Consider the following 24,899-nt stretch of genomic DNA (forward strand, 5'->3'; position numbering starts at 1 on the left):
ACTTGTTCCCGGACGATGCCCCGAAACAAGCGAAGTACATCTCAAACAAGTGCTGCTCCAGATTCCTCCCCTGGCTTGTTTCAACATTCACACTCCTCGGTGGATTGTGTTCATGTTTATCTGATCTGAGCTCTGTGCGCAGCAGCTTTGTCATCCCGTGGCGCCTTGGAGACGTACCTGCAATTATACCTGCGGATCCCCAAAACTCTCCTGGTGTGCTGAAGAAGGAAAACGTCCCCGTGTGTTTGTTGTTGTTGTTGTTGCTGCTGCAGATCCGAGCGTGTGCGCAGCAGCAGTAGCAGCAGCAGCAGGCTGGCTCTTTATTGTGGATGTTAGATGGTTGTGGGAGAGCGAGCAGCACTTGTGATGAACATGCGGCTCGTACAGTATGACATGCTGGGGGCGGTGTACCGGGCAGGTTGAGAGAGCTCCGGGTTCGTCTCTCACCGGAGTGCAGCGAGCGATCAGGAGGAGGCTGCAGTGGCTCCCTCTATAGACTCATGGGAAGTGATTAAATAAAAGGGGGCTCATCAGAAGAAATGGAAAACTGCGATCCGAGTGTATTGCTGACGGATAAACTCAAAACAATAAGAAGCCAAGGGAAACAGAGTTGACGTTTCCACAGTGTATCTGCTTTGTCAGGATCAATTGATGCATAACACGTCATAGATTAGTTAAGATTTATTGTACCCCATGACGAGTTTTGAGTGATAGGGTTGTTATTTTTGCGCGATTTCTATCAGACCGGGAATGATTTGAAAATTAATCGACCAGTCAATGGCGAGAAAAATTTATCGCCAACTATTTTGATAGTTGATTAATCGTATCTGTCAGCTCTGCGCTGGTTCCTGCGTCTTTAAACTGAGGAATTGCGCTTTTCTTTGTCATTTTAAAACAGTTATGTACGTCTTGGAGAAAAATTGGATTCAAACTCAGAATTGTAATATTAACAATATTAATGAGGTAATAATGCAAACTCAGAAATATCTATTTCCGCCATAACTGAGCAAACTAGCTGTTCTCAGAACACTGTTTTAAGCTAAAAAGGTGGCAGGGTCCGCCACGTGTAAACGAAGTAAAACAGTATGAAATTGGGTTGTCCTTTATGTGCAGTACGTTTATTCAGTTTAGTTTGCTTAGGCATAAAAAGTCAATAAAGATCTTTCTCCTCTTACATATTGCACCATTAAGAATGACAATGTCAACATTGACCCTGCATGACTTTTTAAGAGTTGTCAAATAAAGACCCCGTTATGCTTTGAGTGACTTCAGAGCCTGCGTAGATGTACACTATGTGTGTGCAGCAGGTGTTATAATCACATCATGTGTTGAGGACCTCTGTCAGCAAGCACTACATTAGCCTCTAATACATTTCATGGTGTTTACAAGATGCCTTCGCCTCAGGAACATCTGCTGGAACTGGCATTGCTTCCTGGATTTCCCATGGGTGAAGAGACAGCAAGTGATTGTGTTAGTGTGTGTGCGTACCCGTGTGTGTGTGTGTGTGTGTGTGTGTGTGCCAGCAGCTGATATGAGTGGATAGAGATGAACTTGGCACCAGCTCCTTTCATGCCGACCTTCTGACCTCTCCTCACAGGGTGTAGATGACAGAGGATCACAGATAAGAGTCTACGTGGAGCCATATCCGGTAGGTGCAGTCAAATTCAGACTTCTCCTGGCAAAACGCAGATTCTTTAGTATTTAATCTTTAACGTGAGTATTTCTGAGTAATGGCGACTGAATGAACCCACACAGAACATGGCACAGGAACAAACTAAATAAAAACATGCAAATAAATAACTGCACAAACACAGATAAACCCCCCCCCCCCGCAAAAAAAAAAAACCTCAGAAGGCTTGAATCTTCACTCAGAGTTTATTTGACTTGGCAAGCTGTTCAACAGACGCACAAAAAGTGAAGAGACATTGAGACAGAGCACTTGTTAATCAAAGCCGTTTTGAAACTGTTTTATAGAGATTAATAGAAGACTGTATCCAAAACTGATGAAAGAGAGGATGAGGGAATGTTCCCCTCGGTCCTTTTTCCTCACTGGAACAAAATGAGACGGTCCCGCTTGCAAATCACAGAGGCGAGGCTGAGGTGGGTGTCTCTCTAGGTGTGAGAAAGTCTCAGCTAACATGTTTTTGATGTCGAAAGCAGACGGTCCTTCTCACACTGATGTTACAAAGGCACTTGTCTGACTGATACAGTACATTTGGACATCAGTGCAGAAATGTATTAAAATGGAAAAAAAATTGCTTGCGAGAAAAACACGCCAACATGTGACCTCAAAAGACCCAGGTGCCCTATTTGGACTGAAGTGAACCAGAGGGGAACATAATGTATCAGACAGCACAAACATATACTTAAATGTAAGAGTGATAGATTGGACCTGACACACACACACACACACCCACACACAGGAGTAATCATTTCTGAGAATCTTGTTCATTACACTGTTTAACAATACAACCTGTATACACCAGTGACACACACTTTTCAGGGCATAAATGGAGGAGTGACGCTTCTTTCGATGCTGAAGGCAATGCATCAGGTACTGTTGGTTATTAAACATCAGCCAATCAGTTCCTGATGCAGTATCATCCACATCAGAAAGCTCTTCCTTCATCAGTGCAGGGCCGGCACACACGCAGCAGTTAACAACTACTTTTTCGGTCCTTCTGCAACATGTCCTAATAGTGAGAGGAGTGACGCAAAAATAACCCAGACTCATAAAAAACAGGCCATTCTTATTATTCTTTTCATCCTATGATAATACAATAGCCAGTACTGTACAGTACACATCATTGTAAGTCATGATGGCAGCAGAAGCATCTGGAAAGTGAATTCATGCAAATTCAAAATGGGCATGCATTATGAAAGAGCTGCAAGAGATGAGGCTGCACTTCAAAAGACTGTCGAAAAGAAATGTTTTAAAAAAGTGGGGAAGGGGGATGCGAGAGGAGGAAGAGCAGACAGAGAGGGTGTCTGTGAAACGTGCTTGTGTAATTGCAGTGACATCTTCATTGAGAGCCCTCCATCTCTTTCCTGTGTGCTCCAAAGGGCGTCGCTGACGCCGGTCGATGGGGAGAGCAGCCGAGGCGCTGTGTTTAGCATAATCCCAGAGGCCATTGTGAGAGCAGCTAGTGAACGACTCACAGTTGCCAGCTGAGATTTCACCAAAACACAGCAGAACACAAGGAGAAAGGGATGAGACAGGAGGGGGAAGAGTTGGGAAAGAGCTCGGGGGAGCAATAGGAATGGTAGTAGTAGTAATGATGAAAAAAATGCAGATGTGTTGGATATTAAATTACACTGAACTCGAGGGTAATATTTTGTATATAGAGGTCTTTTAGTTGTGAGGGGTGGCAGGATTGTTGTAGGATCAGGGTTGTCTGTGAGTGTGCCGCTCAGATCAAAGAGGTAGAATATGAAGTGTGAAACATTTTTTTCCCCAGGTGGACTGCACCTGTTGGCCCTCATTCAGGACTGCAATTCAATAATCCCCCCCCCCCCCCCCTCTCCGTCTTCTTTTAAACAATCAAACTGTTTTGACTCGTAACAGCGAGGCACAAAAAGATTAAGCCAAAGTGTCCTGTGGCAACGTTTCTTCTATTGTGCAACGATCGTTACCTTAAGCTAGAGTGTGAAATCCTCTTTGATCATGGTTTCAGACGGTAGCCAACCTTTGGTAAACAATTTGGTCGCCTCCTAACGTGTTGCAGGAAAAACTAAGGTGAGAAAATACTGTGATTCTCCATATGACAAAGACAATGGAGATGAAATAGAGACAGTTGCAGGGATTGTGTTATGGCTGCATTTAGGACAAGCTGCAGAATCTCTCCAGGTGATTGTGAGAAAATAAAACACCATCACAGTTGCCTGCAGAGATTACTCAGTCAGCCCAACGCACACTAATCTGTGATGGGTACTTGTATTTTATATCCGCAAGAGTCAATCGGCAGCAGACGGTTAACACTGATCAGGATAAAGACCGAGCTTTGACCCTAACCCCCAGCCCCTACCGCTCCGAAAGGTCCTGTGTTACCATGGTGACGAAGCCGAGGCACGTGCCTCCCATTGTTGAGCCATATCCTCCAGGGTCATCCGCACGCCCAGTCAGAGGTCAGATGTCAGCCAGGCCTCTCACTTGGGTCACCACTCACCAGCAGTCAGCCTCTGACCTCCGCAAACACTGAAACAAATTGAGGGATGGGGGAGAGAGGAGAGAGAGGGGGAGGATGGAATTAAACATGTTTACTCAACACTTCTGGACGAGCACATGACAGTTCAGGATGTTCTGACAAACTTGTGTATTTGTTGTGCTTCAGGTGTTTTAAGGGCAGAACAGAAGTGCAGCGTGGGCGATGTACAGTGAGGCGGAGATTCACTCTGCATGTTACAGTATGTCTCCCTCTTGTGGTGAAAGATGATGCTTTAAAAATGCTTACACGTTAAAGTGTGGCACAAATATACAGTTTATGGAGCATCTTGCTCTTAAGACTCATGCCGTATGACTACAACGACCCTGCTCTGAGTCTAGTTTAATATCTTTGTTCCATGTCATTCTCCTTCCTTTGTCAATGTTTCTCATCTACATCTTCACTGTAAACTATGTAGGGAAAAAAATGACAAAAATGCAATTTTGTCATTGAATCCAGCGTTGAGGGACTGTCTAAAGAACAGTCGAACAAAACATAATCTCAACTTGTTGTACGCACACATACCCATCGTGGTCATGCATATGTCTTGCCCCTAAACCCTTTTGACCCCACCTGATTTTGCTTAATTAACAAAACACCATCAGCTACACCAAATCAGACATATGTCCACAATTTTTTGGGAAAAGTCCTTCGCCCAGAGGTGCCATCTTTCCCATTGAGCCTCGATGCATGTTGGGATATTCAGGTCATCGAGTTGCAAAGTGTTGCTCAGGCGTTGACAAAAGAAAAATCTTAAGTTTATTAAACGGAACAGGCTGACAGTCCACACTTTGTTAGGCAGTGAATGAACAGAGTGGTTTTGACAGGCCTAACCTCTTAAGCTTCGGGTCCCACTGAGCTCGGCACAGCTAGAGCTAAATGCCATCTGTCCCAACATCATGAGGCCCCCCCCCCCCCCCCCCCCCCCAACCTGTCCCCCAACAGTTTAGCATAAAAACCATACAATACGGTTCTACTCATCTGATATCAGGTCCCTAAATTAAAAACACCACCTTATCTTCTGTAAAGGCTTAAGGCTGTCCAGGTTAAGTGTTTGCAAACAATAGCTGTGCATGTAATCCACATAATTTGTTTTTCAAAAGGCACCCTCCACTATGGATTATCAGCTTTCTTTGAGCACTTTAATAAAAGTTGTTGGGAATTCTTTTGGTTTTGCATTAAATAAATTCAATGACCCCCCCAAAATAAATGATCTTAGCATCTCTCTTTCTGCCTGCATGAAGCCTGGCTCTGCTGTTTGGTTGAACTTGAACATTAAAAGCAGAACGGCAACGGGGAGTGCGCAAACACTGATAAAAGTTTAAGAGAGCGTGGATTCTGTTAAAAACGGATCAGCTCTTACACTCATTAGCTTTTAACATGTGCTTAAAGCTAATGATCAGTAATTTTTGAAGCCACTCATGACAACACTCTTTCATTGTAGAGAGTGTTGTCGGAAGAGTTTTCTTTCTTCACCTGGAAACTGGACACACTCACTTGGACTAAGATAAATCAAATGTGACACGGTGGACGGAGCTGAAATTTGGGATTTTCATATCAAAGAAACCGGTCACTATTTTTCCGCTCTGGTCCGGCAGCGACAAACCTTTTTTGTGGTATACCGTCATACGACCTCTGATGATTATCTTTGCTTTGCTTATTTGATTGGCTTATATACGGTATTTAATTATTTTTTTATTAGTAATATTAAAAATATTTCAAATTCATATCAAGTTTGATGCCCTTCAGAACATAGCATTTACTAAAATTCCAATAACGTATTTAGTAAATGAAAATCGTACTCTGTTTGAATTCCTTTAAGGTCACTATAACTGTACCTAATAATAAGAATAATAACTGTATGATACCGTTAAACTGGGAAGGTTATCTCATATCGCTGCAACCCCAGTCTGGCAGGGCGATTTTCTTCTTTCTTTGTATATGTGTTCCATATATCTAAAAACAATTTTTTTTAAATCATATAACCGAATTAGAAAAAGAAAAAGACAGCATGAGGTTTTGGGTCTTACGTTGGTAAGGTCAAGATCCTGCTGCACATTACTGGCCAGAAGCTGACAACCCATTCAGGCCACATTGTTTTTGTCAGTTAGTCCCTCACTGTGATTCATCAATGGCTTATTTCAAATTCGGTTTGGAGCAAATTCGTTTTACGCTTTACTGACTTGCACATGCAGCACTGAACAATAAAGTAATGATATCACCGTATGAACTTTAGTCTCCATCCTTTCACAGTGTTGCCCACTCCGTTAGCTGTCATTTAACGTTAAGAGCAAAGAGCGACCTTTCTGCCCACTAGCCAATGTGTGTCCTTTAGGACTTCATTAAGGCCCGGGACCTTCACTGTACAAGCAATTGTCTTCCCCTAACAAAAAGACTGACGCATTGTATCAGTTGGAGGTAAATTTATCAAAGGAGGCCGATACAATGGATAGAACAGCCCAAATTATGAAACAGGTCTGTAAGGGGCCTCCTGGTGGGCCATATTGTACTGTTTGTTGATGGTCCAGTTTGGCCTAAATGACATGTGGTGAGATTCAGATCGAGCAGTACAGTGTGTGAGAGTGTAAATGCAGATGTATAAGTTCAATGTTTGAGTCAGTAAATGTAAGTGCATGTGCAGCATTGTGTTCACGGAGGTATGCTAAATGATGTGCGAGGCCGTGCTGAGAACAACAGGCAGCCCACAGACCTCTCAGAGGGGCACAGTGGCTAAAAACAATTGGGATCTCCATGAACTGATGTGACATGTGTGCCGGCCTTTCCGTTGGAGGAGCCCTAAAACAGGGGTGGAAGAAAAAAACTGCACTAAGAAAGGGAGGGAAAGAGGGACAGTAGGAAGAGGAGGGGGCATAATGAGGGCTGTGGCAGAGTAAAGGGAATCGAACTGCAACAGAAGAAACTGCACGGGATCTGAGGGTGATGCACAGAAAAACAGGTAGAATTTAAGGGAACATATTAATGATTCAGGGATCAATCTTGTGATAAATTTCCCTTCATCTCGTGCATTTATACACAAAGATTTCTAATCTTTAGGGCTGCAACGATTGGTCAATTAATCGATTACAAAGATTCTTTTATCAGCGACTATTGAAAACTGTAAAGTAAAACACCAAACATTTACTGGTTCCAGCCTCTCACATGTGAAGATTTGCTGCTTTTCTGACCAGTTTAATCTACGGCTGCTGCTCGGACAAAACAAGATATTTAGACATCACCTCGGACGTTAATCGAGACGAAGTGATTAATCAAGAAAATGTCTTCTAAAACTATCTTTAGTTGCAGTCTTGCTAATCTTTCCTATTAAAAAACGCTCCATTTCGACAAGACACTTCATTTTCATAGAAAACAATTCTCTACAGTACTGTGGACACCAGTTGTGATTCGCCTTTCGTTCTGTGCAGGAACGGCTGCCATTTAGCCCCTGCACTGCAGTCTCAGATGAAATGGGCCGATGGCACATCAGACTACTGACTGTCCTCGCCATATTTACATCCCATCTCAGTTATTGGACGCATAATTCCTCCACACACACAATCTCTTCAATGTTATATCACACACACACATACACACACTCGCACACAGACACACGCGCGCACACACGCACACACAGGCTGACTACAATTATAATTTCATATGCCCGACTGTATCAGCCACCCGAGCAATTTTCTGCCATTTAAATGTGAATTTATGTCCCATGTAAATGAGTGGGGAGTCGATTTAGGCCCATTGGAGGACTGGCCTTTTCTCGGGGAGCATTCTGTTATAGGCCTCTGGTCGTTTCAAGGTCCCCGTTCATCACCTTGATTTAACAGACGGCATCGGCACTGAATGAAGCCTCCGCATCATCTTATCAACTTCTATTCTCACCCAAATACAGTCACACCAAATCTCATTTGAAGTAGAAACTCATTTTTACATCGAGCAATAATCAACTGGTGACTTCAAAACATCTCCCTAAAAGATATCTCCCGTCAAAACGTAATAATTACTATTACAAATCAACTTGCCTTTTAAACATGAACACTTCACTGTATGTAAAAAGGTGTAATTTTTTTTAGATGTTGAGTCATGTATTCATTAAGAATGCACTATATAAAAAAAGGGAGGTTTCTCTAATAAATAGTCATCTCTGCTCCGGTCCTGAAGAAAGCCCGAATGCCTATAAAGACGTTCGCACCGGTAGCACGCGGGTCACTGATGGACACCTTCAAACCCGAAGAAGGGACTTGCGTTTGCTTACCCACGTTTGAATAATCAAATTACACGTTCCTGGTATCTATGAACTTAAGTGACTTAAGTTCATACATGTCGTTTTCTTGCCTGAGGCCGAAGAATTATTTCATTTTTAATTTTCATGCCCGAGTTCAAACCCTTGACAAAACATCTTAATTAGTGCTTGTTTCATCGGGTCAGCTATTGGCTGTTTTATTGGCTGCATCACAACGCAGCAGTAATATGTGACCTTTGCAGAGAGGATTTCTGAACAACCTGGACACTGAATCACTTCAGTAAGACCCCGTCAGAGAGGGCAGGTTTCTTTCTATGTTCATATGGCTTAAGGACACTTTTTCCACCTGTACTACAGCTTAACATTCAATTCCTTCCTTTTTATATTTCTTTATATTCTATTACTTCGTACACTTAAGTCGGCGAAATATAATCAAGCATTACTTTCGCACCTTACTGCAAAATTGGTTTTAAGAAGCTCAGTTTTAACCCTATTTAGTTAGTTGTGTACGCTGTGCTTTTTTCCACATTAGTTAGCCGCTGTTCAGGAGATAGATACAAAGTGAACCTTTCAGCTGATCAAACTGTGTCTGTATGACAAGACCTTGACCACATGATTGATCACCTGCTCTTATCACAACAATGACCAGTCCACCTGCTGCTGATCACACGCACTCTGCAAAACGCAATTGCAAAACACACATAGCCTTGAGTGTAGTCTACCACATATCTTATCCAAAAACTCAAGGTCTTTACGCACATCTATCAAATACAGCTGGCCTTTGCCCATACCATAGAGACAGTTATTTGAATGAAAGGTGTTGCTAAATTTTAAGTTTTTATGATGATTCAAAATGATGCAAAATAACAAATTATAAGTGGTTAAAGGGAGGCAAAGGAAGAATGTGTCTATTTGTGATAGTAGTCAAACATAAGGACAAAAGAAGGGGGCAGTTCATATGGTGGTGAGGTGGGGGTGAGGACCTGACAACGGCTTCAAGCAGGGAAACAAGATGTCAAGCAGGCGTTAATAAAGACATACAGTAGTCGCAGTGAGGGATGGCCCTTCACTAACATATGTTGTACTGCATACGGTATGCAAAGAGGGGTGACGTTACTATGCAAAACACAAAAACCGATTTCATTTGTACATTTTTCTGTTATATTAAGACGGTGTGGAACATTACGGATTTCACCTTGTGCGCATTTTACCGCATCTAGAGAGCTAAAATGTGATCAAAAAAACGGCATATATGACTGTGTATATGGAGCAGATTTATAAGTGACGCCATAAAACCTCACCCCTTGTCATAGTTTAAAAAGACATGGCCCCGCACAAATGTGCTGCTTGAGTTACGGTGCAGGGTTAAGACAGAGTCCAGAAAAATGCAGTGTTGCAGGTAAAGTGCTGTGTAATTCCAGCCCAGAGAAGGGACTTGAGGGACCAGGAAAAGAGCAATGCGGCTCACTGTGCATTTGTGATTGATGGTCTCTGTCTGTGCAATAGCTGACTGAGCAACATGTACATCTCTCTTATTCACACACTTAATGGCATGCACACAATCCATAGTGTGCTCTGCCTAACATGCATGCGGCATAACCCATACACGTAATGTGTGTGTGAAGCCTTCGCGTCAGGCCCTTCAGGGTGGCTCGTTTGGCGAAGGAACATACCATTTGGAGTGCGACTTTGGATCTCTGTCGATGTCTTTCGTCCCTTGCTCCTTCCCATTCACATACACTGTTGAAACAAAAAGGAAAAAAAGGGGAAATTAATCTTTAATGTCCTTCAGAAAAGTGTATTATATACATATCATTGTACTTTGATAATATGGATCAACAATATTGCATACTGTATGAGGATATTCCCTCCCCTCCAATCCTTGATCCTGTCACGTCTCTGTTGTCTAGTGCCAAGACATGTCTGGTCTGGCTTTTGGCCAGGCTGGGCTGGTCGCCACCACAGCTACCCCAGCAGCCTAGCAGGCAGGCCTAGCTTAATGCTGACACATCGCTAACATCAGCCAGGGAGAGGAGACCTCTGGGAGATGCTGAAACATCAGCACAGCACCATTTCAGATTTACAAGGAGGGGATACACTTGCTCATCTGCGGCGGCATTTTAAAGAAATGTCACACGATCATTGCGGCCTTTAAAGGCTTAATAATCACCAGTGTTTAAAGATCCCCGTGAGGCCGAGACGATGTAAACTGCCAGAAAATTGTGGAAATTCCACTAAAACAGCCACACCCCCTTCAATTGAACCCATGATTATTCACATAAAGCCATTAAAAAACAAGACAAATACATGAGAATATTGATAAAGTCGTCGTTCTTATGGTTTGCATTCAATGCAGTGTGGTCTTAAGGGTGTAGCCTGCGAGACCTACAAACACATATTCTTTATGTAGGGTATACTGGTGAATTAGTTGCTCAAATAAGCCGTTTCTGCTTCACAAACATATAAAGCTGTAATGAAAATCTCAGAACACCTGATTCTTACAAAGAATATGTGTTTTCTCCTTTACAGACAATATTCGGCAAAAATCGACTGAGCAGCATCGCCGTTTATAAGACTAGATGGCTTTTACGAACAATCAGGGTGTTATCTAAATGCTTGCATGATGACGGTGGTTAAAAACCGACAGAAAAACCATTACAGTACAGCTGAAACCAACGTTAACAGTGACCAGCCTCCTCACCATACAAATCTCATTTTTGTTTCTTGTATATGATTATAATGGCTGTCCTTTGTGCTAAGCAAGCCATGCAAATGAGATTGGCAGAAACGAGCAAGCGTCATCGATATGCGTAGATATAACCAGGAGTGCCACTGATTGATGATGCAAACCTTCTCCCTATAGCCTCTCCTGTGACCTCTGACTCCTAACCCCTCGAGGGGTTAAACTTATTACCCTTTGACTCGTGTGACCTCTGCTGTGAAAGGAGCTAGATTGAAGGATGACCACGGCTTAGGTCCTATTGGCCGATCTCTGACCAAACTGTGGCCAGAGGGATGACCATCCGAATCCTTGAGGGATGTGACCCTGGCCCTGCCACACGCTCTGTGGATAATACTATTAACAGGTCAATACGAGCCGAAAAAAAAAATGTGGGGGGGGAGAGGGCGCTGATTTAACCTAAAGGATGAGCAGAAGAAAGGGAAGAGGTGGAGATGGGGTGGAAGGAACAGATTTGCACGATGGATTTGGGGGTTATTTATCAGGTCTGTTTGAACAAATGGTCACAAATTTGATTTCCAAAACAGTGACCAGGACAAATTTTGGCATAGACAATAATAATAGGTCAGTCGAGAAAACCTCAACACTGCTCGTTTACAAGCGCGTGCAGTCATGATTGCGTCCTGGGAGAACGCGCAAAAGCAACGAAACTGCGCCAAATGTTTTGTTAATCTAAGAAATTCACGGCATCGACTGAACCCAAGCAAAATAATGCAAGAATTTTAGCTTAGTCATCCTGTAAAATCTCGCTAAAGCTCAGTAGAGTTGTAACAAATATAGAACTTAAGCTTCTGTTGCATATAGAAATAAAAAAAGCCTATAGTAAATATCTGAATCAATATAGTGGAGCAGAGCTGCTTTACACTGTACCTCCATCTCTGGGAGGAGCAGAAGAGGGGTGTATTGGGTGTTTGCCAATACAGCACGCTACATGCAAGACATGTGCTCTCACTCCCTCTCTAACAGACACACACACATATGCGCACACACACACACACACACACACACACAGACACCACGTTTAAGGATTATTAGCCATTTTTACCACCATCTACCTCATTCCTCTCTAATAAAACATGAAATCCGCTCCAAGTTTTTATACGATACATAAATCTACTTTTTCACGATGAGGAGGCGAAGAAAATGCAGCATGGCCACAACTCAACTGACCAATAGTTTTCTTTAAGGGAAAAAAAAAAAATGTGCGTTACTATTACTGTATCAAACGCTGGGCAACGTGACGAGCCATGAATCACCCGAAAAAAACTCCCAAAATTTCACTGCTCGTCTCCAACTCTTTCACACCCACCACCTCCACCATCACACCAAAAAACACATAATACTCTGTTATTGTAAAGCTGCTGCCATGCATTTCCACTAGACTCGATTTGAGTGAAAACCTCTAACCCAAAACATCATGAATACGCATATAGAGGGTGTACACAGGGCATACATAATGCGCTTTGTCTCCCTCCACCCTTAAGAGTTGAGCGCCAATAAAAATAATAAAACGCGAGACTAAATAATGCAACAAGCAGCCAAAGCCATGACTCCAGTAAAATTAGTTTTGAAAAAGGAATTATGGGATGATAAAAATAAATCCTGCTCAAACACATGTAGCCGATGGGATCCACTCCACTAAAGTTGTCAGACCTGCGGCTAGAGTCGAGCTTGTAAACAACCGTGCCAGCATGCATTCAGTCTCACACAAAACGCACATGCAATCTCACGCAAACGCGTTAGTAAAAAAGCACAGGCTCACAGATTACTCCGAACAATGAAGAGAGGAAATCTTCGAGCAAAGAAGGAAAAAACGGATAACCAAAGAAAACTGAAGAAGAATTGGGAGAAATTGCAGACAGAGGGGGGGGGGGGGGAGAAAAACAGAAAACAGCACCTTCTGAAGCATCCATGTGATGAGAGAAGGGTGGGACACCTGCAGAACCTCGCATGGTCTATCCAGAGCTCTTCAGCGACTGCTTCCTCACGGAGCAGAGTGTGTGTATGAGCCAGAGAGCGAGGGAGAGCGAGAGTATGTGTGTGTGGTGGTGGCTGAGGGAGGGGATCCTACCCCTCCTCCTGAGGACTGTGCCTCCTTAACAGGATGGAGGGGTAGGTGGGGCCACTGCAATAAAGCAAACACACACACACACATGCACCCATTTCTCTATGGCTGTTATGTCCTCGCTTCTCTCGCTCTTTCCCGCCTCCACACTTCCATCTTTCCAAGACTTGCACTCAACCTCCTTCCTTCGCAGACTTGCTCTCATTCCTCTTGCCTCGTGTTGCCTCTGAATCTGTCTGCCAGGCTCTTGCACTCTCCCCCCTCCTACCTTTCATCTCCCACCCCTCCCTACCCTTTTGCCCCTATCCCTTCCTCTCTCACTGTATGGTAATATTAACATGCTCCCATTAATCTGGAGAGGAGAGGGACATATGCTGTTTCTGGCTGGTGGTCCACAACCTGCTAAACTCCTGGGGTGTGTGTTTGTGTGCTGTGTGTGTGTGTGTGTGCGTCCCGTCGGTCTTTAGTCTCATAATACTACAGCGCTGAGATTAAGCGGGACAGTCAGAGAGCGTGGTGTGTTTGAGAGATGAAAAGAGAGGAGAGGGGACAGCGGGGAGAGGAGAAGAGGAGAGAGGAGTGGTGCCACGATCAACAGCAGCCAAGCACACTTTTTTTTTTTTTTTTAACCTTTTATAGTTCTCTCTCTGGGTCGCTGTGCCACCGCCACCGCCACCCCTCCTCCCCTACGCTTATCCAGCCACCAAACACATATCCCATCTGATTTGGGGAGTAGCCATCCCTACATAAATCATTCGCCTATTGCATTGGCCACACGTTACATTCTAAGTATTGATTTTTCTCCTCACCCCCTCCTGCCGCAGCACTGATTGCAAGGAAACCCTTCACAACGGTCACAAACAGGAAGTGGAAGAAACAAACCACGGGTGCGTTTTTCGATTGACCACAATGGCGGATTCTGAAGCTTTCGGTTACAACACCGACGATCTGTGCTTTGCTGCACACACCATGGAAAGCCAGAGAAGGCATGTGAAATTAAACAAATAAATAAGGTGAAAAAAAATTTAAAATCAGCAAAATGGAACGAGTGGGTCTAAACGTTACCTCGCCGTGCAGTCACTTTATCCTCAAACATTGCACGAATCATCAGTACTACAATAGGAGCCGTGACTTACATCCGTTTTTTCAAACCTGACCAGTCCAAAGACATATAAAAAGCGTCGTTTTGGAGCATGAAAGGCAAGGCAGACTAAACATAAATATTTTTAAAAGGTGAGACGCAAATCAGCAAATGAAACTCCATGGTTTTAAATGAACAACTGTCCTTAGATTAAAACTGACCATCAGAAGAGCAAACCTTGCTGTTTCCATGACAGCACAGCTGAGGGTACTTTGAACTCTGACCTTTTACCCTGCCTGTGCTCTGAAGCGGTGACCAAGCCCAGGGTCAATCAAAAGGAAGGTCAGCTGGGGCCAAATGGTAATGACCCTCTCTGGTTACGCAACCACACCATATCAACCTCCGAGGAGGAGCATCCAAGCATCATTCATCCTAATCAGAGCGGTGCACCTTCCAGGAGCACGGGGTGATGCTGCCTCTGGGTAATGAGATAGGTGCAAGTCTTTGTGATGGTGCATGAAAGATGGAGAGCAAAATACAGGAAACTGAAATAAGAAAAGATGATGTTGATCGGAAAGAGATTAGTTGGGAATTATTTTGAACATCTACTGATCGTTTCAGTAAAATTTTCAAGCCAAAATGTTATATTAACATTTTATAGACTAAAAGAACTATGAAAATAATCTGGAGATTGATAAATAATGAAAATTATCGTTAGTTGCAGCCGTACTACACGAGACATGAAACATTTATAATGATAGATTTTAGTCCATTTGTTATAGTACATCTATGGGTTAATACCCTGATTTAATTGGTAGCAATTTCGTATCGTCTGCTAATCACTTCAAGTATTCCTTTAGGAGCAACTTTGAAAAAGGCCTACTTTATTTCACAATGATGTGCTGCAACACTAACTGGGCGGGGAAGAGGGCAGAGAGCAGCAAAATGTAATAATGGATAGAGTTACACATCTCAACACATGGTAGACAATGAAAAGCCAGACTGTGTTCTATAGGTAAGAAGAAACAGGGAAATTACAAACAGACTGAACAAAACGTTTTGGGGCAGATGCTGGTACTATTGCAATAACGATGTAACAGCCATTATACACACTATCTTTCCCCTCAAATGTGGTTACCAAACACTTGTGACAAAGTTTGTAACGGAAACAGGATATTTTACTGTTAAACTTTATCAAAAAACAGAGATCTTCAGTCCTGGTCATCAGGGAGCCCTGCCCTGCATGCTCAACATTTTTCCCTGCTCCAACTCACCTGATTCAAATGAATGGGTCGTTATCAGACCTCAGCAGAGCTTGATGACGAGCTGATTACTAGAATCAGGTGTGTTGGAGCAGGGAAACATTTGAAACATGCAGGGCAAGGGTCGACATGACCAGGACTGAAGATCACTGGTCTAAAACTGAAATATTAAACTGTGACTTTAACAATTATAAACTACCCCCACCAGCTTTTTTTTGCATATACTGTAAAAAAAAAAAAAAAAAAAAAAAAAAAAAAGTTTTCATATTGATACATATTGAACATATACCCCTATACAGATATCTGTTGTGGGCCAATATCGCCCATCATCATCATCATCATCATCATCATCAGTCAAATCCTTATGGTCAGAGTGACTTTGAATCATCAGTACTGTGGATACCATGTTGGGAAAAGGAAACTATCAGAAGAAGTGGACCAATCTGGTAAGTTCAGAAAACCAGGAGAAGACACACTTATGCCATATCATGATAACAATAGCCAACATCTAAGCAATATAAAACATCCTTTCAAGATTGTGATAAATTATTGACATTTTGCCCAATCCTAGATGGGACATTCAAAAGCAACATTTTTCCTGTATAATGCATGCCTGTGATGACTCAGCAAAAACTAAAGAGTGGTTCAATAAGTGATAAGATAACCAAACAGTCAGATCCATCAACTGTGATGTTGGACAAGTGTAAAAACTACTGGATTTGTCCACGTCCCGAGAGGAAGAGGGGGATGATCTTTAAGAAAGGATGACACTGTCTTGGGGTAGAGAAACTGGGCTGGAAGAGAAGGGGACAGATGAAGGGGTGGAGGGACTGATCAGAGGGGTGCCAGACACAAAGAGGCCAGGCCATGGCCGGTGGCACGCGATGGGCAGATTAACCAGCGTTTCCTCCCCTAACTGAAGCATTAGGACACCTGACTGAGTCCCGCCAATGGCAGCCAGCCAAGGATTTGTGGGGGGAGAGAGACAAGCTGGGGCTCGCCTTTCAACACTCAGGCTCTTCAACAACACAAAGAGGGGTGGGGTGGGGTGGTGTTCATGGGGGGGAAAAAAAAAAAATTGGGGGGAGATGGGCTGGTGGCTTGGAGTGGGGAGGGAGAGGGGGCTACACGCCTTACCCCTCACCATCTGCTGCCCAGGCTAAGTGAGGACAGGGGTAGGGCCAGAGTGCGGGGTGGAGTATGTGAGCGCGTGCACGGGGAAAAACACACGTGTATCTGCGTGCACGCACCTGTTTGTGTGTCAGTGGGTGGGTGGGTGAGTGGAATGGCAGATGGACAGGGCATACTCCTGGCACCGGCAGCTTCGCTGTTAGTCATCCCCACGTTAAGGAGTGTCCCCCTTCCCCCACATTCCTAACCCCTGCTACCTAATCCACAGTGCCAGCCAATTCTTTATGTTTTGCTCAGTTTGATTAAGACATCCATGATTAGAGACATTATGGGCTGGGCGAGATGGTGGGTGTGTGGGTGTGTGTGTGTGTGTGTGTGTGTGAACCGCTTATCCATGCGGCTGTTTACTGTAATCAAAGCTAAACAGATGCAGCCTCTTTTGCACCAATGCCACTTAGCAATATCGGCTAGTTTAAGTTCTGTAAGACACATTTTATCCGCCACAAACCGTAGTTTCTTTATTTCCTTCTTTTGAAGGAGTGATGCAAAAAAGAGGATCTTCTAAAATGATACCAGATTAGTAATCTATACACACACAAACAAACCAACCCAACCTACTTTTACATCCTCATACTGACTTTGACACAATTCCCCCCTTGTGCTCTGTTTATTCGTACATCAGTGAGTCGTTTCCCCACAGTTAAAAAAAAAAAAAAAAAAAAAAAAAGGGGGTCAGAGCAGCAGACAGTTCAGTCTTGCTGCGCAGTAATCTGAAAATGCCTGTAATCCTCCATACAGAGCCCTTCTGGAGACTGGTGATTGTAGTGTGGAGAGGTGTAGCCTCGTCTCCGTTTAGCAGCCATGTGTCTGACCAGGCTTGACACGCAACCAGAGCCTTACAGCTGCCAGGACACACACTGAGAGATGAGGCACAGTAAAGCTGCCCCGGTCACTCACTGGAATAATTATGCCATTTTTTGCCTTACAATGCAGAGTGAGTGCAGGTCACTGAACTTATTCAACTCAGTGTTGGAACAAGTGGCATGAGTGGGAGCCAATGAAATCACCGGTTTATGAGCCATAAAGGCAGGGTGTGGACAGTTATTAATAAGCGCCATTTCTGAAATCTGAGATGAACACAATAAAACACAGCTGAATGATAACTGTTTACTTGCCAGCACCAATCAGAGTTTCAGTCAATTATGTGGGTTACACCTCTTTTGTGTGAGTACACGTAAATCTTCCCAAGGGATTTCTGTGACGACGAAGTGGCACCAAAGCTCCTGGAATAAAAAAAAAAAAAAAAAAAAAAATTTAAAAAAGAAAAAAAAAAGGAAGTTTGATGAGCGCGTCTTTTCGAACAATGTGCACATTGACAAAATCTACTGGCTGCTGCCTTTAAAAAAAAAAAAATAATAATAATAGTATTAATAATATGTGTCAAAATATTGAACTTGCCTTGAGTTCCTTGTTGAGACCACATGCCTCACCATCACTCGTGTCGCTCGACTTGCACACTGTCCGACCGAGCCGCACCTCCAGGATCAAGTTTATCCCCGCAACCACCTGAGAGGAGAACTCATTTACAGACGTCTTTTTTTTTTTAAGGGTCAAAGCTACGTCGACTCCAGAATGAAGTGTTACCTGAGTTTTGGCCGATGTAATGTTCAAAAGTTTGTAGGCAAACTGGTCCTCGGCGTTGTCCCTGTTGAATTCAACTACGGCAAACCGAGCCGCCGCCTGCACCTCGGTGCCGTTCACCGGGACCTCCCGGGGCTGACCGGTCATCCCCTGCTGGGCGGTCACTACGCGACAGAGAGAGGCACAAACCGAAATACAAAACCACACCGACATCCTGAACACAACAAAAAGTCGTTCAAAATGTCGAATAAGACTCTCGTTTCTCGGTTTTAAGTGGCTGAGGTCGAGTTGAAACGTGCTAGCAAACAGACACACACACCTGTTTCCTGTCTGTTGATTCACAGATGAGTGTCCGAGCTGGAAATGACCGCAGCTAATGGAACACAGGGCTAATGTATGTGAGTAGACAGGAAAATAACATACACCACATTAGAAGTGTGAAAATGTCAGTGTTCGTTATTTTATCAAGAGGAATACAGCAACGGCCTTTTTCAGGCTAGGCTTACATCAACAATAATCATAGCTACGTGATAAACCATCAAGCACAGGTGTGACGCCATTTTCTCCTCATTAAGACAGCTTCACATTACTTTTGTTTTACCCCCACACAAACCTACATTTCGCGGTTTCAAATGTCTGCTTATAATTTCTCGAACTTTAAAAAAAAAAAAAGTTTAAGAAAATAATGTACACTTTGAGTAATTGACCAGTTAATCCAAAGAGAAGTAATTGCAGATGTTTGTGACGTGTCTGTTCTTTAAAGCAAAGGCTAGCTGGTTCCAGCGTCTTGAATAAACTGATTTGCTGGGTTTCTTCGTGGTGATAGTAAATGAAAAGTCTTTTTTTTGGTTCTGGACGGGAACAGAAAACATCACTCACTGATGAAAATAGTAACGTTTTAGTTTCATTTTTCAAGAGAAATACAGCAATGTTTTCAATACAGTGACCTGTCTTGGGCTACATCATCTTAAACATCATCAAGCACAGCTGTGACTCCATTGTATCTTCATTAAGACAGCATTAGGCAACCTTCATACCTTCATGTTTTTTGTCAATCCTTTAATTTTTTTTTTTTTTTTATGGTAACAAAATTTTGCTTACAATTTCTGAAGCTATTTAAAAAGTCAAAAAGATATCAAGTGTATCTAGAGCTGCCAACAATAAGCTGGTTAAACAATTAGTCGATTCCAAAGAAATTGAATTGCAGACTGTTTTGATGAACAATTAATTGTTTCAGTCGTTTTTCGAGAAAAAGTGTCAAATACTTTCTGGTTTCAGCTTCTTAAATGTTTCTTATTTTCTATGCAATGACAGTAAATGAAGAGTTTTTGGGTCCTGGACAGGAACAAATAAGAAATTTGAATACATTACTCAATAATGAAAATAGTAAAACTTTGTGTTTCAGTGCTTTGACCACAGGCTACATGATCAGGAAACGTTAGAAAAACCAAGCACAGGTGCGACACCATGTTATCTTGAGACAGTATCGGGCAACTTTCGCACCTTCATTGTTTTCTGTTAGTCCCACACAAACCTTTACTTTATGGTACCAACATTCTGACTTACTTTCTTTAACTTTTGAAATTGTTTTAGAAAATGTAACACATTTGCAAGAAGAGCTACAGCAGTAAGTCGATTAATCAACTAGTTGATCCGAAGGGAAATAATTGCAGACTTCTTGATGATCGATGAATCGTTTCAGTCATTGTTTTACAATTCCTGGTTCCAGCTTCTGAATGGACGTAAGGATTTGCTCATTTTCTTTGTAATGATAGTTAATGTAGAGTATTTGAGTTGTGGACTGGGCAAAAGAAGACATTTGAAGACATCGCTCAATAACTAAAATGATAAAACTTTATTTTTTAAGAGAAATACAACAAGTTTCAGTGCAAGTGTTCTGTCAAGTCTGGCGACTTTACACGCAGTAGCAAATAGTTTTTAGAAGTCACACAATTAAGGTGAATGGAGGTCACCTGTTACAAGGTGCGACATGTTTTGACAATATTCTGCTCTATCTTGACAGCCCCACTGCTGAGGTGTGACCCCCTTTGGATCATTATTCAGCATTATTTTTATTCCTTCAACCTTGGCTCAATTTTTTTTGTCAGTCCCATGGAAAGCTTACATTTTAAGGCAACACAATTCTGCTCAAACTCCATAAAACTATTTAAAGAGTCAATATAAACGACACATTTGTAACAGTATTGTCAAATTGTATTGTTTAACAATGACACTGGGATTTCCCCACCCTACATTGATAACCAAATAAATAATATTAACTATAAAAATATGAAATCTCACAGTCACAGATGTCAGCTCGTTTTACATGGCTATTTATTATCAGAAGTCACAACATTTCCGTGCAAGAATCATCAAGTCAAAGGAATATTTCGAAGCCATTACGGGACAGTGCTACTGGAGGTTATCAACTGAGCTCCTGACTTAAATTCCTAGGTTACTGAAAAAGACTTAAAATGGGGATGTCACATAGCACTGCTGTAACTTAATGGTCATCATAGTAAACGTAGTATTTGGTGTAAACAAATCCGCACTAACAAAAGCAAATTAATATGTGAAAAATGTGTCAGGACTTGACCCCCAATGCGACGCACGGGGGAACCTCAGATCCATTCATATGCAGTATAGCCCGCAACTGCTGCAAAAGGTGACTTTACCTAATATTAAATTGAAGAGTCAATTCTGTTATTTTGTGTCATATAAATACTACGTTTTTAACTGAAATTTCTAGTATATGTAGATATTAGACATTGAAAACATTTGCTTGATCACAGTGAAATAGAAAGAAGGAAAGAAAAATGCTTTAATAACACTTTAAATAATTTCATGTCGGTGAACACAAATATGCCAAAAACACTTTTCACAGGCAGTCTTTTTTTGTGTGCAAATGAATGCACCTTCCAGTAATACCTCACTCTACAACGAGGTTAACAATAAACGTAATTGCCTCAAAAACGTAGTACCTTTATTTCATGAGTAGTACAAAGGCACTCCAGCTTCCATTTACAGTCATGTGTCTTGTAAATTGTGTAACTCACTAAATTAAAATACTTATCAATTTGAGAAAGCTTAACGTGTGTATGATGAGCCACTCTTGCCCGGAGCTTTGTAAATCTCATCATAGCTGATGGAACAAATGATATTTGTTCCATCAGCTGTTGGGTTCCTTAACAAGCTGTTTTCTTGCCATTGCACTAAACAAAGGACTGATGCACTCGTACAGCTTTATTATTATCATCTCATTTTTATTTCTCACTGTATATTTTTATGATGACCTTCTGTATGCTATGTGTTATGTCACTTTGTATTGTACAAACTATTTCTTTTCAGGATGATGTGTACTGGTTGTGTTGACTACTGTTGCAAATCTAATCTAATCTAATCTAATCTTAAATAAACTGTGGATTGTGCATTTGTTGCAGACAAAACTTCGAGGAACGTCTTGAGCTTGAGTTTGCAGAGTCCCACCGATGAGAGGCTCTTGCAGTCAGGGAGCAGTGATGGTCAAAGCAGGAGGAGCACGGTGCTGCTGGAGGGGCGACAGTCCCTAAAAGACATAATATGGGGAAAAAGGGTTTACTGGAAAGCAAGCAATTAAAGAATATGTTTTTTGGATTTGAATTTAAAGGTACTATTCGAGTAAATAGACACAACACAAAAGAGATTCCTTTCTGTTCTTAAAGGAACTGGTTGTCCAGAATCCTGAGACGCTGTGTAGCGTGGGTGGGAGACAGCATACTGAAGGTGGGTGCAGGGTTTTGTTTTGTTCTGTTTTGTGCACTAGAAAAAGGATCTCTTCAAGGCCAGTATGATCAGTATGAATAATTACATTAAATCTGCTACTAATGATAATCTTCAGTCTTTTTCAAGACTGATTAATGGTTAAAAAACAAACAGTTAAAGACTCCCTTTATAGTTCAGACTCCAAGGTGGTAAATTACAATTTCACGGTTTGTTTGATCAACGGGCCAAAACCTCATGATACTCAGCTAACTGTCGTGTGTGACATAGAGACATCAGCAGACCGTCACACCAAAAAGCTGTCACCAGATAATGTTTGGCACGTCTGTTCGGCCTGTGACTCAAACAATTAATCGGTGACTCAAATGATTGCAGAACAGTTCTGTCAAATGATTAATGGACTAATCATTTTAGGTCTAGATGACAGCCGAAAACGTCTTCGTGTACATATGAGCATATACATATTGTATTGAGATAAGAGTTGAAATACCGAAGAACCAACAATTACCAACACGTGTTCCAGCTGAGATTTTAAAACGGGAAATTCTTGGAGAAAGCATACTTTTCAGAGATGCCATTCTGAGTCACAAGCAAAAAACAAATGAACACAAACTACAGTGTGATATATCTAATCACAAACCTAATTTGATAGCAGTGCAGATATAAATACTTTTACTCTCTACTTTGAATGATTGAGCTTCAATTGATTGCAGGAATAAGCAGATACAGGACCAGCTATGTGATATCCCTGGACAGATGTTTTCATACAACCACAGTTCATTACTTTAAGTACACATGTGGGGAAAAAAATTCAGATAATCTACTTAAGGAAAGGTGTTATAATACAACAACATACACATTTAAAATAACAAACTCCATCACAAATAAAGATCATGGAACGTTTACTCCAGTAACATAGCACAAGAGTTATCAGCTTAATGCAATTAAGGTATGACGAGTAAAAGTACTAGATCCCTGTCAGTGTGTTACATTATATACCTGGATCATTATTACTGTAACCCGGAGGCAGCACTTTAATGCTGTCGCTGGAAGAGGTGGAGCTATTTATAACAAGCCTGATTTATATACTTGGGGTAGTTTAATCTTAAACATGGCATCGTATTTTATTTTTTAACTGATTATAAGATTTGTATGACGGACATCTTCATTTGTGAAGTCACTGTAGCGGTGAAATCAGTGCAGTGGCGTGAAAACTATAGAAAAGCTGCAATACTGAAATGTAATTAAGTATAAAATAGCGTAATGGAAAATGAAAAAAAAACAACAACTCCACAATAAAAGAAGAGAGGTGCCGTAAAGGTGGTATTTAAGTAGCCACAGTCCTAGAGTAAACGTACCTTCAAAAGTAATTAAATCACAATTAATGAGCGTACGAAGCGACTCTTCAGTGACCCAGCTGTTAGCAGGAGTCCTGCTTGTTAGCATCCAGCTAACGTAACGATGTTTTCTTACCAACTTTAAAAGAGGCTGGAAGCGTGACATCGATCACTTCAAGGCACAACTGACTGCCTGTTGACCGTGCATGTTAAACCTATATTCATTCATTAATTCATTCCCAATATATTTCATAATAACAAAATACAACGTACCATAAGCAGCCCGGTATGTATAAAACGTCACTCTTCTTCGTTGCGCATCTTTGCAGCTCATTAAGGTATTTTACGGCAGTGTGCAAACAGCGAACGGCGCTTTACCGCCACCTACCGACTCGGAGTTTGAAGTGCTTTTACAGTACGAAGCATCTCCCTCGTTCTTTAATACATTTTCCCTATCATACAACCCTAAAAAGATGTACTATTAATGAGTAAAGTGAGGGTTGGAATCAAAAGCACCAATGACAGGTAGCACAGGAGCATAAATGCATCAAAAAGTAAATTGGGTCAAGTGGGTGCTCTGTACTGTTTCAGGAAACACATTTTAATACGAGGAGAAAAATCTTCATTTATCATTTAATCTTCTTTTGGTGACTGAATAAATAAACTGTTCTCAAAGGACAGAACAGTTTCATACCATTTATTTAACTTTGCTTATACTGACAGGGCCCTTCCAAGAAGCCCCTTTTCTAGCTTCAAACAGTGTTGTGGGGACTGATCTCCCTCTTCAGACAGCTTGTTTACTGAGTTAAAGTATATTCCTCAAATTATATTGCCATAACTTTATCTATATTGTAAATTTTACCTCTTTATATTTGAATTTCCTTAACATATTTCTTAAACAGCCTTATGAGTTTAACAAAAGAAGAAATGCTATAATAAAGAGAAAATAATACTGCCATTAACTTAAACTAGTTTTTGTCTAAAATAACAATCTAATAATAATTTAATGCATGAGCTGGATATGCCTCCAGATCAGTCGGTATCCATTTAAACATTTCACTCTGATATCCATATAAAGACATTAAACACTGTCTGTATAAAGATTGACTTGCATCATAATAAACAGCAGCCAGAAAATAAAATGGTTAGATGATCGTCGTAGGATTTTGTGTCACCCAAAATTCAACCTTGTCCCCATGTTACTCATTTTTTCATGTTTGCAAAAATGAACAATGTGTGTCCAAATGCAGCAATTAACAAATTGCTTTTTTAAGTCTAAAATTAATTCTCCCTCTATTGTAAATACAAAATCAAAAGATTCATTTTAGACAAATTGAAATTGAGATTTTTTTTTTATTTAAAAACAACAAAATATAAACTACACTGCACTTTTTTTAAAAACCAAATTTTCTTCTTTTTACAGAAATGTTAG

At 41.6% G+C, this 24,899-nt stretch overlaps 2 protein-coding genes and 2 long non-coding RNA genes across 7 annotated transcripts in view; 1 reads left to right on the forward strand and 3 right to left on the reverse strand.

Moving 5' to 3' along the window:
- Positions 1-13,173, reverse strand: part of efemp1 (EGF containing fibulin extracellular matrix protein 1) — a 34,305-nt gene extending 21,132 nt beyond the window's left edge. The window contains exons 1-3 of one of the 3 annotated variants that reach the window (XM_030442822.1): positions 13,089-13,173; positions 10,125-10,191; positions 4,049-4,195 (exon numbers count right to left, since the gene is read on the reverse strand). Coding sequence is in view for 1 of the 3 variants with exons in the window: in XM_030442820.1 (XP_030298680.1) it covers positions 1-154 (154 nt within the window). In the remaining 2 variants the exon portion in view is untranslated. The other 2 variants (XM_030442821.1, XM_030442820.1) reach the window with 2 other exon arrangements.
- Positions 13,174-17,877: 4,704 nt separating this feature from the next.
- Positions 17,878-18,872, reverse strand: LOC115596207 (cystatin-SA-like). 2 transcript variants are annotated; one of them, XM_030441058.1, is made up of 4 exons: positions 18,691-18,872; positions 18,375-18,535; positions 18,189-18,296; positions 17,878-18,013 (listed from the first exon to the last, which is right to left on the reverse strand). In XM_030441058.1, the coding sequence occupies exons 2-4, from the start codon at positions 18,516-18,518 to the stop codon at positions 17,927-17,929; spliced, it is 339 nt and encodes a 112-aa protein (XP_030296918.1). In that variant the 5' UTR covers positions 18,519-18,535; positions 18,691-18,872; the 3' UTR covers positions 17,878-17,926. The 2 variants fall into 2 exon arrangements, with proteins under 2 accessions (XP_030296918.1, XP_030296917.1); XM_030441057.1 differs by lacking the exon at positions 18,691-18,872 and having other exon boundaries at positions 18,375-18,677.
- On the forward strand, positions 18,638-22,010 carry LOC115596210 (uncharacterized). Its single transcript, XR_003986863.1, has 2 exons — positions 18,638-18,769; positions 21,812-22,010. It is a non-coding gene; the product is annotated as an uncharacterized LOC115596210 (long non-coding RNA).
- LOC115596209 (uncharacterized) lies at positions 20,689-23,856 on the reverse strand. Its single transcript, XR_003986862.1, has 2 exons — positions 23,741-23,856; positions 20,689-21,936 (listed from the first exon to the last, which is right to left on the reverse strand). It is a non-coding gene; the product is annotated as an uncharacterized LOC115596209 (long non-coding RNA).
- Between the last annotated feature and the right edge of the window lie 1,043 nt (positions 23,857-24,899).

The sequence above is a fragment of the Sparus aurata genome, chromosome 15 (assembly GCF_900880675.1).
Source record: "Sparus aurata chromosome 15, fSpaAur1.1, whole genome shotgun sequence".
In the NCBI taxonomy this organism is placed as follows: Eukaryota; Metazoa; Chordata; class Actinopteri; order Spariformes; family Sparidae; genus Sparus; species Sparus aurata.

Excerpts from the sequence above, each read along its gene's own strand:
- LOC115596207 (XM_030441057.1), bottom strand. The coding sequence starts at position 18,584 with ATGTCGGTGTGGTTTTGTATTTCGGTTTGTGCCTCTCTCTGTCGCGTA. Across the intron at positions 18,297-18,374 it reads TTACATCGGCCAAAACTCAG|GTGGTTGCGGGGATAAACTT; the intron begins GTAACACTTCAT and ends TTCTCCTCTCAG. Across the intron at positions 18,014-18,188 it reads GTCTCAACAAGGAACTCAAG|GAGCTTTGGTGCCACTTCGT; the intron begins GCAAGTTCAATA and ends TTTTTATTCCAG.